At 43.8% G+C, this 12170-nt stretch overlaps 1 protein-coding gene across 1 annotated transcript in view; it reads right to left on the bottom strand.

Annotated features, from left to right (window-relative positions):
• Positions 1–12170, bottom strand: part of GADL1 (glutamate decarboxylase like 1) — a 170279-nt gene that overhangs the window by 103655 nt on the left and 54454 nt on the right. Inside the window, exons 9-11 of the mRNA XM_040479987.1 lie at positions 10866–10982; positions 4422–4486; positions 4069–4150 (exon numbers count right to left, since the gene is read on the bottom strand). Of these exons, the coding sequence (XP_040335921.1) occupies positions 4069–4150; positions 4422–4486; positions 10866–10982 (264 nt within the window). The remainder of the gene's footprint in view (positions 1–4068; positions 4151–4421; positions 4487–10865; positions 10983–12170) is intronic.

Below are 12170 nucleotides of genomic sequence, written 5' to 3'. Positions count from 1 at the left end.
CATCTCAGGTCTCCCTGCTATACATTCTCTGAGTGCCATACTCTTTTCTGTATCAGATAGGAGTGCATTTGGCTACAAGGGACAGATCACCCAGTGGAAGGGATTTCAGCAATACGGACAATAAATGACCTCACATCACAAAACGGTTGCAAAGTACTCACTTCCAGCATCAGCACAACATTTCAAAATCATTATTCAAGATGGAGACTTTTCCCCTTTCTGCTCTGCCATTCTGTGCATGCCCACTTTTTGATTGAGGGTCATCGTCGTATGGCTGCAAGGCGGCTATCAGAACTCCACACATCATGCCCTGACCCAACTTCATTCAAGGTAGAAAAGGGGAAAGGATGCTTTCCTTTTGCGTGTATCACCCCCAGCTGCAGGTAAAACACTTCTCAACAGTCCTCACCCTTCCTCTATCCTGTACCGACCACAGCTGTGTTGTATTGTAGCTCATACTGCAAGGGAGACTGGTTAGATAGTTCGGGAAGGAGAAAGGAAGGCGGTTGGAATGGCTAGAGTATATATGATCAACAGAGTCTGACACATTCTTCGGAGCACTTACTAAAATAATAATAAAAGAATTAAATATGAACATTTTGTTCATCGTCTCCTCGGTAAGATTATAAGCTCTTTGACTACAGGGAATGTGCCCGTTTTATAAGCCCCAAATTAGCACAGCACCTGGCCTACCCAGGAAGTCAGTTAGCATTGGCTGAATAATGAATGAATAAATACAAAAGAGAACAGAGGCAGAAAATAGGTGCGAAAGGGACAGAAAACTGCCAACGCAAAACTTGCTTACGCTGACTGTCCTCGCTCAGCTCTCATGGTTCCGCTCTCCATTTCAGTTAATTTAAAAACAATCCAAAGGGGCGCCTGGGTGGCGCAGTCGGTTAAGCGTCCGACTTCAGCCAGGTCACGGTCTCGCGGTCCGTGAGTTTGAGCCCCGCGTCGGGCTCTGGGCTGATGGCTCAGAGCCTGGAGCCTGTTTCCAGTACTGTGTCTCCCTCTCTCTCTGCCCCTTCCCCGTTCATGCTCTGTCTCTCTCTGTCCCAAAAATAAATAAATGTTGAAAAAAAAAATTTTAAAAACAATCCTTTATGTAAAGGGGCGCCAGTGTGGCTCAGTCAGTTGAGTGTCTGACTCTTGATTTTGGCTCAGGTTGTGATCTCAGGGCTGTGGAATTGAGCCCTGTGTTGGGGTCTCCACTGAGCATGGACCCTGCTTAAAAGTCTCTCTCCCTCTCCCTTTGCCCCTCCCCAACTGGTGTTCTCTCTCTCTCTCTCTCAAAAAAAAAGTAATAGTAATAATAATAATAATAAAATCATAAAAACAATCTTTTATTTTTAAGAGAAGCTTAAAACTTTTGGGGCACCTGGGTGGCTCAGTCAGTTATTTGTCTGACTTTGGCCCAGGTCATGATCTTGAGGTTCTTGAGTTCAAGCCCTGCCATCAGGCTCTGTGCTGACAGCTCAGAACCTGGAGCCAACTTCAGATTCTGTGTCTTCCTCTCTCTCTGCCCCTCCCCTGCTTGTTCGTTCTCTCTTTCTCTCCTTCTCCCTCTCCCAAGTAAATAAATAAACTTTAAAAAATCAGTAAAAAAAGGCAACTTTCAATAACGTTCAATTCTTTGCACAACAAATACAATTTCCGCAACTTTTTAATTCCTGCCATGGAAGTCGACCTGGGTATTGTTTTTTATTGAGATCTAGGAATGAATTCTTTACAAAAATAAAATAAAATTGTCACCCCTTTAATAGAGTTAGATGATGCAGAAAATTTTGAATTGCATCAAGTACATAAATGCAAATCAATTCTTGGCTAAAATATCATTCGACAAGAAAAATGTATAAAAGCCAGAAAGTTATTTAAAAGAGCAGTCATCAAATTTTTGGTCTAACTTTTCCACTCCTAAAAGTGTCACGCCAACAGATAAGGATGTCATTCAGATTGGCGGACTGGGGAGAAGGCAGATATAGAATGCCAGGCACAGAAAGGATGCTTAATATATTTTTGTTCTTATGTCTAGAGCAAAGGAAAACCCGGGCTTATTCCTAACTCTGTCATGTCCTAAATACGTACCACAGGCAAGCCGAGGATGTTCCTTAGTTCATGAATGATAATATTAAACTACCTTTCAGTTATAAAACGAAATAACAACTTGAGAAGTTACATGCAAAAAAAAAAAATGGTGTGAAATACAACCGACAGTAGACAACCTAATAAAATAGGAGGCAATAAATTCATAGTTCTGAGAGTATCTCTATTTCCACATGCAGAATCAGTTTTTGTAGCTTCTGATGGATACTGAAAGGGAGGAAGAAATTGTACTTAGTCCTAGGTTCTTCTAACTGGACTCTAAATTAAATTTCCCATTTAGGGGCGCCTGAGTGGCTCAGTCGGTTAAGGGTCCGACTTTGGCTCAGGTCATGATATCACAGTTTGTGAGGTTAAGCCCCACGTCAGGCTCTGTGCCGACAGCTCAGAGCCTGGAGTCTGCTTCAGATTCTGTCTCCTTGTCTCTGCCCCTCCCCTGCTGTGCACTGTTTCTCTCTCACACTCTCAAAAATAAATAAACATTAAAAGTTTTTTTAAAAAAAGAATTAAATTTCCATGAAGACAGATTAACAGGAGAGAAAAACCAAAGTTTTATTATGGGCACATGGAGGCCGAAGAATGAGATTGCGACCCAAACAAATGACGAAGGCGGTTTTTACACATTTTAGACAATGAGACAATACATTTGTGAAGCCTTGACACGATAAAGAAAACGTGTTTGGAAATTTTAACTGGTTAGGAATTCTAAGTGGAATTTGAGTTGGAGTAGTAGATTAGTAAAAAGAAAAGTAACAATTTGTTTGTACAGCTTTCTCAGCTTTACAATTCCTGTCTCTGGTGGTCAGGATGTCTTGTTACTTCTTTCTACAGGGAGGGCACCTTTCAGGTGGGAGATTTGTCTTCGGTTTTCAGGAGGCCAGAGGGGACCTGAGTGTCCTTTGCCTGACTGATTCCCAAGTGGCTTCAATTCAAAATAATCAATATGCCACTGGGGCACATTTTAGGTGGGCCTGCCCTTGGCCCCTACTACAGTATTGTGTTCGGTCATCTCCAAACACAAAGAGTGCAGACATACAAATGTCACAATTCATCTTGAAAGAGAGTTGTAACTGTCTGCACAAGCAAGACTGGGTTTCAACTTTAAATATGGTTTTCCTTTGAAATAAAATTCCTTAAAAAGAGAAAATGACTTTAGCATTGGCAAAGGGAGTCCCCCTAAGGAAAAAAAAATGTAAACAGATGGCTGAGAAAGATCACCCACATGCCGCACACATATCTTGAGGAGGCATTTCTAAGAATGAAGCGGCATTTCCCAGCCTGGGCCACTTCCCACAAGAATCCTTATTTTACCCGCGGAAAAACACAGGGTTTATACGTGTGGCCAGGAGGGAACCTCCGCAGCGCCGTTGCGACCTGACCCGCTGGGATCCAGACTAGCGTCTAACTACCCCCCCCTCCCCCACCACACACACACACACACACACACACACACACACACACGCAAAATGTTCCGAAAGAACATAATAAATCAGTGTTCGGTGATCAGCCCGGAACTAACATCTTCCCGTATGCATGCGCTGTTAAACCCTAGCTAAGCATATTAAGCATTCAATTTAATGTATGACACACATCTGTTCCGCTTTCTCAGCGAGCAGAAGTTTCAAGAGAACTTCAATCCCAGGCTTAATCAAGGAGAACAAAATCTTGGCCATGTTTAAAACTGAGGTTTAAAATATAATCCAAATGAGGGCAAGAGAGACCATTTTGCTGTGACTAATGAGATTATATGACACCTAAAGCTAAGCCCCAAAAATCACCTGAGCAGAAACACTCGATTTTTTTTTTTTTTTTAAATCTGAGCCTCTGTAGTTTTCCTTTTCACGCCACCACCATTTCCCAAAGACCTTCCACTGTATCCGGTTCAAAGCCCCGAAACGTAAGCAAAAGCGAGGCCTCCGAAAACACGGTGGTTTCACCAAGACCCTAAGAGGGAAAAGGAAAACTCACGGATTTGTCTTTTACGAGGAGAGCGCAGCACTGAATTCCAGCCATCAGCATCTTGTGGGGGTTCCAGGCCACAGAGTCGGCTCTGTTGCGGAAAACCAAACGGACAGGGAAGGAGGGAATAAGTAGCTTCTGGAGGCAAGATTACGATCATTAGTAGCACGTGATACTCACACCCAGGTGTTCAACAGGCTGCCTTGTTGGAGCAGTTGGGGGTGTTTGGGGTTTGGGTTGGTTTCCTTTCCAGTAAAGCGGTGACTTTGTCTCTGTTTTCATAGTTCCTTGAGTGTGCAAGATCCAGGCAGATGCCCTTGCCTGAACCCGAGGTGCCCGGGGCCTGGAAAAACCATATTTACCTGTGGATGCCTCTCAGGAGCTTGCGGTGCTTCCTTGACATCAAAGCTGAACCGCCCCACGAAGCCTGTGGAGATATTTATAGAACCACAACACATCATTTCAATGCCACTCACCTGTCAGTCCGCTGTCACAGAAAACCGTGAGTGACAACCTGTATGGTTTCCATACAACATCCAGTGCTCATCCCAACAAGTGCCCTCCTCAATGCCCATCACCCACTTTCCCCTCTCCCCCACCACACATCTCCAAAGGCAAGGGAATTAAAAGCAAAAAATGAACTACTGGAACCTCTTCAAGATAAAACGTTTCTATGGGGCGCCTGGTGGCTCAGTCGGTTAAGCATCTGACTTTGGCTCAGGTCATGATCTTGTAGTTTGCGAGCTCGAGCCCCACAGCTGTGCTCACAGCTCAGAGCCTGGATCCTGCTTCAGATCCTATGCCTCCCTCTCTCTCTGCCCCTCCCCCTCTCTTGCGCTCTCTCTCCATAATAAATAAAGGTTTAAAAATTTAAAAAAAGATAAAAAGCTTCTGCACAGCGAAGGAAACAATCAGCAAAACTAAAAGGCAACAGATGGAATGGGAGAAGATATTTGCAAATGACAGATCAGATAAAGGGTTAGTATCCAAAATCTATGAAGAACGTACCAAACTCAACACCCAAAAAACAAATAATCCAGTGAAGAAATGTTTTTATTCTTTAGTGCCATTATTGAAGCATAGTTGCCACACGATGTTACATTCGTTTCAGGGGTACAACACAGTGATTCGACAATTCTATGTATTTCTCAGTGATCACCACGACAACTATAGTTACCATCTGTCACCATACATCGTTATTACAGTATTATTGACTATATTCCTGATGCTGTACTTTTCAGCTCTGTGATTTATTTATTTTATAACTGGAATTTTGTGCCTCTTAATTCCCTTCACCCATTTCACCCCCACCCGCCCCTCCCCACCTCTCGTCTGGCAACCACAGGTTTGTCCTCTGTATTTAAGAGGAAAAGAGACAATATCCTTTGCAATGCTGGCATTCTCCCACACACAACATGCCAGGGTTGATAATGAGGTACGGGCTGAGGGCTGGCATTCTGAATAATAAAGAGCACAGTTGACAGGGTGGGTAGAGGGGTACACAGGAACTTAAACCCAACTAGGAAGGGCTAGGTGGATCCCATTCATTAGATCTTTTCAGCCAAACAGTTTTCAGAAGTATTGCAAATCAAAAATGTTTGAAGAGTGGGAGAAAGGAAGCCTGGGACTTAGGGAAGATGTCCACAGGAGACGTAAACATTATGAGCAAAGGAGAAGACAGCTGAGACTAGGAAATGGAAGGAAACCCCACAGACAGGAAGTCTGGAGCCAGGAGTAAGGGGGTTGCTGAGGGGCGGTGGGGGGGCGGGGGGGAGGAAGAATCCACATGAGAAATAAGGAAGTCAGTCTGGTCCTTGAAATTGAGCAGACTTCTAAGTTTTAATTTGCAGAGTATGGAAGGTAATGGTTGTGAGGGAGTATGAGGGCACCAACTTGGGCCATGTTGAATGCCCTCCATGGTTATCTAGACCACACAACACCGCATTGAGAATGGAGCCATTATTACTTCAAAATTTTTAATGGAAAAACTAAGGTTCAGAGGTGGTAGGTGAGATCTGGGAGCCAAAGCCCATTCCTGCTTCAGGATAACATCCTAGCTTAGGGCCAAATGGTAGAAGACAGTGTGCGGAGCTGAGAGTGATGGAAGGAGGTGAGTTCAGGAGCCTCACACACCACATTCGAACACCTTCCCGTCCCCTGCACCACCCTCTGCCTCCATTTCCTCCCCCAAAATTAAACAAATTCTCACAATCCTAGTGAGGGGCGAGGAAGTTTTAAAATCACATGAACTTCGAGCACCTGGGTGGCTCAGTCGGTTAAGCATCGGACTTCAGCTCAGGTCATGATCTCACAGTTCGTGAGTTTGAGCCCCATGTTGGGCTCTGTGCTGATGGTGTGGAGACTGCTCTGTCTCTCTCTCTCTCTCTCTCTCTCTCTCTCCCTCCCTCTCTGTCCCTCCCCCACTTGTGCTCTCTCTCTCTGCTTTCCTCAAAATAAATAAAAATAAAATCACATGAACTCTTTCAAGGCGTTAGCTCCATGGTTCAGAGTGGCTTGGCAGGGCCGGGAACAGCTCCTCCTCAGGCTTAGTCCTCAAAAGAGCTAACGGGAGAAGAACAACACCCCTCCGGGCACTGTCCTACTTCTATTTGCTTCACTTTCTGAACTCCCAACCCCAAACTTGCAAAAACATCAAACCAACTACCTAAATGATGACGGTTTTGCATCTAAGTGAGGACCGTCATTTACTGAGCTATTACTACATGTTAGGCTCCACAGTTACCATCTTACTTAATATTTTTCTCTTTACCTTTTTATATATAATTTATTGTCAAATTAGCTAACATACAGTGAACATACAGTGTGCTCTCGGTTTCGCGGGTAGATTCCTGTGGTTCATCACTTACATGAAACACCCAGTGCTCATCCCAGCAAGTGCCCTCCTCAATGCCCATCACCCAATTTCCCCTCTCCCCGGCCCCCCCCCCCCCCCCGTCAGTTTGTCCTCTGTATTTAAGAGTCTCTTATGGTTGGCCTCCCTCTCTGTTTGAAACTATTTTTACCCCTTCCTTTCCCCCATGATCTTCTGTTAAGTTTCTCAAGTTCCACATATGAGTGAAAACATATGATATCTGTCTTTCTCTGACTTATTTCACTTAGCATAATACCCTCCAGTTCCATCCACGTGGCTGCAAATGGCAGGATTTCACCCTTTCTCATCGCCAAGTAGTATTCCATTGTATATATAAACCCCATCTTCTTTATCCATTTATCAGTGGATGGACATTCAGGCTCTTTCCATAGTTTGGCTATTGTTGAAAGCACTGCTATAGACATTGTGGTATATGTGCCCCTAGGCATCAGCATTCGTGTATGTTATTCTCTTTGATTAATTAGTTAAGAAATTAATAGCAAGACCAATCTGGACAGGGAGGTGGAGGCAAGGGCAGAATTGAGATCCGGCAGCTTCTAAAGCCCCTGATGTTAAATATGTGCGGTGTTTACTACCTCCCCTGGGATTGAGAATGAAGAGTGGGTAAGACACCCCAGCACGCTTGGCTGGGATGGGAAATCATGCAGTATCCAGGGCCTCTGCTTCAGAGAAGGGCCAGACCAGACGGTTCTTCTAGTCTGAGGCAGAGGGTACAGCAGCATTTGCCGTCCTAGAGGAAGGATAGTGCCAGAGATACAAACTGCCAAAACTCGGAAGTTTTCCTTAAGCAGTTGTGTAAAAATACACTATAATTAACCAAATGTAAGGCACTACCAAAGGTAAGAGTCACCATCTTTTGTGTGCCACCAGGAAAGAAAAAGAAAATACATCAACATACCAACTTCAGACGCATTAAAACGGAAACAAAGTAAGTGGATCTTGGAATTAACAACATATGTCATCTATGCAGGGCAAGGAGGTTGTATAGAACACCCTGAAGGGCAATCATTACATTTGTAAAAAAGAAAGAGAGTGGATGACTGTTTTTAGTATTTTATAGGATTTAAAAAAATATTTTACAGAAAATTTCAGACAGGCCAAAGTAATTACTGCAATTTTTATTTAAAAAATTACTGCTAATTTTTATTTTTAAAGTTAATAAACTATCCATGGTATATGCAGTTTCTTCGAGATCAGCTACATGCTCCTTTATTTAAAAAAAAAAATTTGTTTTAGGGGCACCTGGGTGGCTCAGTCGGTTGGGCATCTGACTTCCGCTCAGGTCATGATCTCACCATTTGTGAGTTCAAGCCCCGTGTCAGGCTCTGTGCTGACAGCTCAGAGCCTGGAGCCTGCTTCGGATTCTGTATGTCCCTCTCTCTCTGCCCCTCCCCCCACTCTCAAAAATAAACAAACATTTTAAAAAGGCAAAAATTCTTTACAGTTCTTTTTCAGTTTTTTTTTAAACCTTATTTATTTTGAAAGAGAGAGAGAGAGAGAGAGAGAGAGAGAGAGAGAGGCAGAAAGAGAGAGAATCCCAAGCAGGCACCGTGCTGTCAGTGCAGCGCTCGATGCGGGGCTCAATCCTACAAACCATGAGATCATGACCTTAGTTGAAATCAAGAGTCAGATGCTTAACAGACTGAACTAACCAGGCACCCCCCTTTATAAAATTTTATCAACAGATTCAATATGATTATTATAATGATATAATGTAGTATTCCATTACATCCAGCCTGCGATATTTTTAAAGTTTATTTATTTATTTTGAGAGAGCAAGAGAAAAACAGTGATAGTGGGGAAGGGGCAGAGAGAGAGGGAAAGAGAGAATCCCAAGCAGGCTCTGCACTGTCAGCACAGAGCCCGGTGCAGGACTCAAACTCATGACCCGCAAGATCACAGCCTGAGCTGAAACCAAGAGTGGGACGCTTAACCCACTGACCACCCGGGGTACTCCCAGCCTGGGATATTAAAGCATGAGTGACCACTGTGTCAGTGTGGGAGCTAATCTCGTTAACAGGTCAGATAAACCATAGTCCAACTTGTCTAATACTACTAGATGTCTACTAGGTGCAAATCAAATAATTTGTGTGGCTTAAAGACTCTTATAAGAGTGTTTCCTTAAAACATGTCAACCTTCTTTTTTTTTTCTTTTTTTTTTTTGAAAATCTAGGGAGGTTTTCATTCATACTTAAAAATCACAATTCTCTCTGAGCCTGTCTTAAGTCTTTAATCTCACTCCCAATTTAGAAACTGCTGTACTTGCCCTGCTTTCCCTAAACTACATAATCCATATTTGATGTTTCTTTTATGAGAACGGAATTTTTAAGTGTAACTGCTGATATACTTGATTTTTTTCCCCGCATTTCCACAGTCACAAAGTACTCACTTCATATTATCTTTTAGGACGGAATGTATTATTATGCTCCTAAGTCTATAAAAATCAATAAGATGAAAGCTGAAATGTGAACAAGGACAAATGCGACAATCCCATTTAAAGTCACAAATAATCTACCTGAAGCATTGCCATCGGCATACTAATAGAGCCGGTGACTCTAGCGAGATTTACATTACTGCTGCTTTTACCAAATATTAGCGTATGCTTAATGAAAGCCTTGAGCTGCTGAAAAATTCTCTCTGTAACACAGGCACTGTACTTTGAAAGCGTAAAATCGTACAAACTATAAAATTGTGTGTAGGTATATCCCCCAAATGCTTAGTTACCTTCCGTTCAGAAAGTCAAAAATAGCGTTATTTTTCTGCTAAGGAGGATATGAATCACTCACTTGCCAGAAGAAAGTTCCCATGGTGTCATCAGTATGTTCAACCATCACTCCTATTAGGTTGAATCAAACTAATTAACTCCTCGTTTTATAAAAAGAAAAGGAAAACCAAAAGCTCGACAAGCATTCAGAACCGGCTGAATTCAAATGATTAACCCTGGATTAGTAGAATTTGAAGAGTTACCTTTAATTAAGGGAAAATGTATTACGAAGAGCCCCAGGACTTACAAAATTAATTAGGGGAAAAAAAAGTCCACTCTTTAAGTTAGAAAACTATGAAGAATGCAAGTTATCTCAGTCCCTCTCAAATAATTATCTACGAGGGATCCAGACAAAACCCGCTGTAATTATAGCAGGCAATTATGTAATGCAGCTTTTAGCATTTTCCGGCTGATTGGAATCATGTCATTTTAGAGCTAGAAGATACCTCACAGACCACATCAGCTAGCTCCCTCTTTATAAATGAAACCAAAGCCCAAACGGGGGAGGTCACAATGAAGAAGAGACCAGTTAGAACGCAAAGTCAAAGTCTCTTGATTCTGTAGTTCAATGTGCCCCTCATACCACACCTGCATCATGACAGTACTAGATTGAAGGGACCAGAGGAAATGGTTCATGGGAGAAGAGGAAATAAAATAGAATCTGGAAAGCAAAACCAAAATTTACACCAAGTCTTGGCATCTTCTCCTTTATTACCTTATGGAAAATGACATATATATTTCCCCTAATTAGAAATATACACTTGGGGCACCTGGGGGGGCTCAGTCGGTTAAGCGTCCAACTTCGGCTCAGGTCAGGGTTTCGCGGTTCATGAGTTCGAGGCCCGCGTCGGGCTCTGGGCTGACAGCTCAGAGCCTGGAGACTGCTTCGGATTCTGTGTCTCCCTCTCTCTCTCTCTGCTCCCCCCGCTCCCCCGCTCACACTCTGTCTCTCTCTCTCTCTCTCTCTCTCTCTCTCTCTCTCTCAAAAATAAATAAACATTAAAAAAAAAAAACTTTTTTAAAGAAAGAAATGCACAAATGAAAGTAGCTGGGACCTCACGTCTAGTTTCTGAGAACATGAAAGACATCCCACCGCAGCGGCAAACAGACGAGGAAGTTGAACCAATGGGTACAGACAAATGCACTTACATCCACGTGAAGCCAGAGGCCGTGCCTCTCACAGATGTCCGCTATTTCATCCAGAGGATCAAAGGCTCCCAGCACGGTGGTCCCAGAGGTGGCACAGACGAGAAACGGAGCTGCTCCCTGTGAGGAGGACCCACAGACAAGAACTGTCACCATCACCACTACGTTTGTCCTGTAGCAGGTTGGTAAATAGAATGGTTATACATCCAGAGATCTATGGGGTCCCGTCGGAGGTGACCACTCCTGCAGAGTGCTTTTCAACTTCTCCGCAACCTCATCTCAGAGAGGTCAGGGAAACTGGGACAATGCTGTGACAGCAAGAGTCCTTGGTCCCAACTTGATACTCATTGTAACCCTTTTTATTCTCATTTTCTTTCCGTAGTATTTTACGCTCTCAGATTTCCCACATGGAAAGTGAGGATGCTCTGCCCAGTGGCAGGCTGGCATTCTGTGCGATCGCTAACTCCTTTTGGGGGCATGTCACTGGGGCCTGGGTGCCCGCGTTGTTGCGCCTCCACAAAATAACCAGGAGGACGACTGGAAAACAAGCAGCTCCAGGGGCAAACCGTGGAGGCCTGTCTGCCTGTCACTTTGTAAAGTAAGCAGAGCTACAAAACAAAGAGCGTGTGCTCAGGTACAAAGTGGTATCCGAGGGGATAAAGTAACCTCACTGGGAGACACTTGCCAAGATGGGTGCCCCACAGAGAAATCCATTAGAAAGTGCTAGAAAAGAGAACCTGCATCACTCCTACCGCGATGATGCCTCTTCATACAGCCCGTGGCTACATCTTGTAGAGCGAACAGGTGCCCGAGGGAAATGGGGTGGGGGAGGGAGACTGTGGGAACACACGCAGAGATGAATGGCAATCGTAGCCAAGCAAGCCAGATGCCCTGGCCCCATAAGAAACTTCAGAGCAGCCAGATAGAGGGAAGCACATGAGGTTGTTTACCTCATAGATTCATCCCCGTATGTCAGCAAAGAGGCTCTGCTCACTGTGGAAGTGACTTGGGAGGGAAAATTTGCAGACAGAAGTAGGGGTGGAGGAGGCAGGGAGAATCCGAAGGTTCTAGAGCTCCTGAGGAGCAAGTGACAAGAACGTTTACTGCCTATAAAAGTAATTTTACCTCCATTTAGGATGGAGTCATAGTTTTCTCTGTTTTATCTTGAAGTTCAGTTGTTCTTACGTCCCATTTAATGTCAGGTGGTGTTCCGGCTGAACCTGACTCATTCCCATTTAGCTGACCTTCGACAGAAGGACGTTACTTCTCAGTGGAAAGAGAAGCAGAGCAAAGACATTTGGTCCACCT

Source organism: Herpailurus yagouaroundi, unplaced genomic scaffold (assembly GCF_014898765.1).
Source record: "Herpailurus yagouaroundi ecotype Mexico unplaced genomic scaffold, PumYag 159, whole genome shotgun sequence".
In the NCBI taxonomy this organism is placed as follows: Eukaryota; Metazoa; Chordata; class Mammalia; order Carnivora; family Felidae; genus Herpailurus; species Herpailurus yagouaroundi.
Note: the sequence above shows the minus strand (reverse complement) of the source record. Positions and strands in the feature narration are given on the sequence as shown.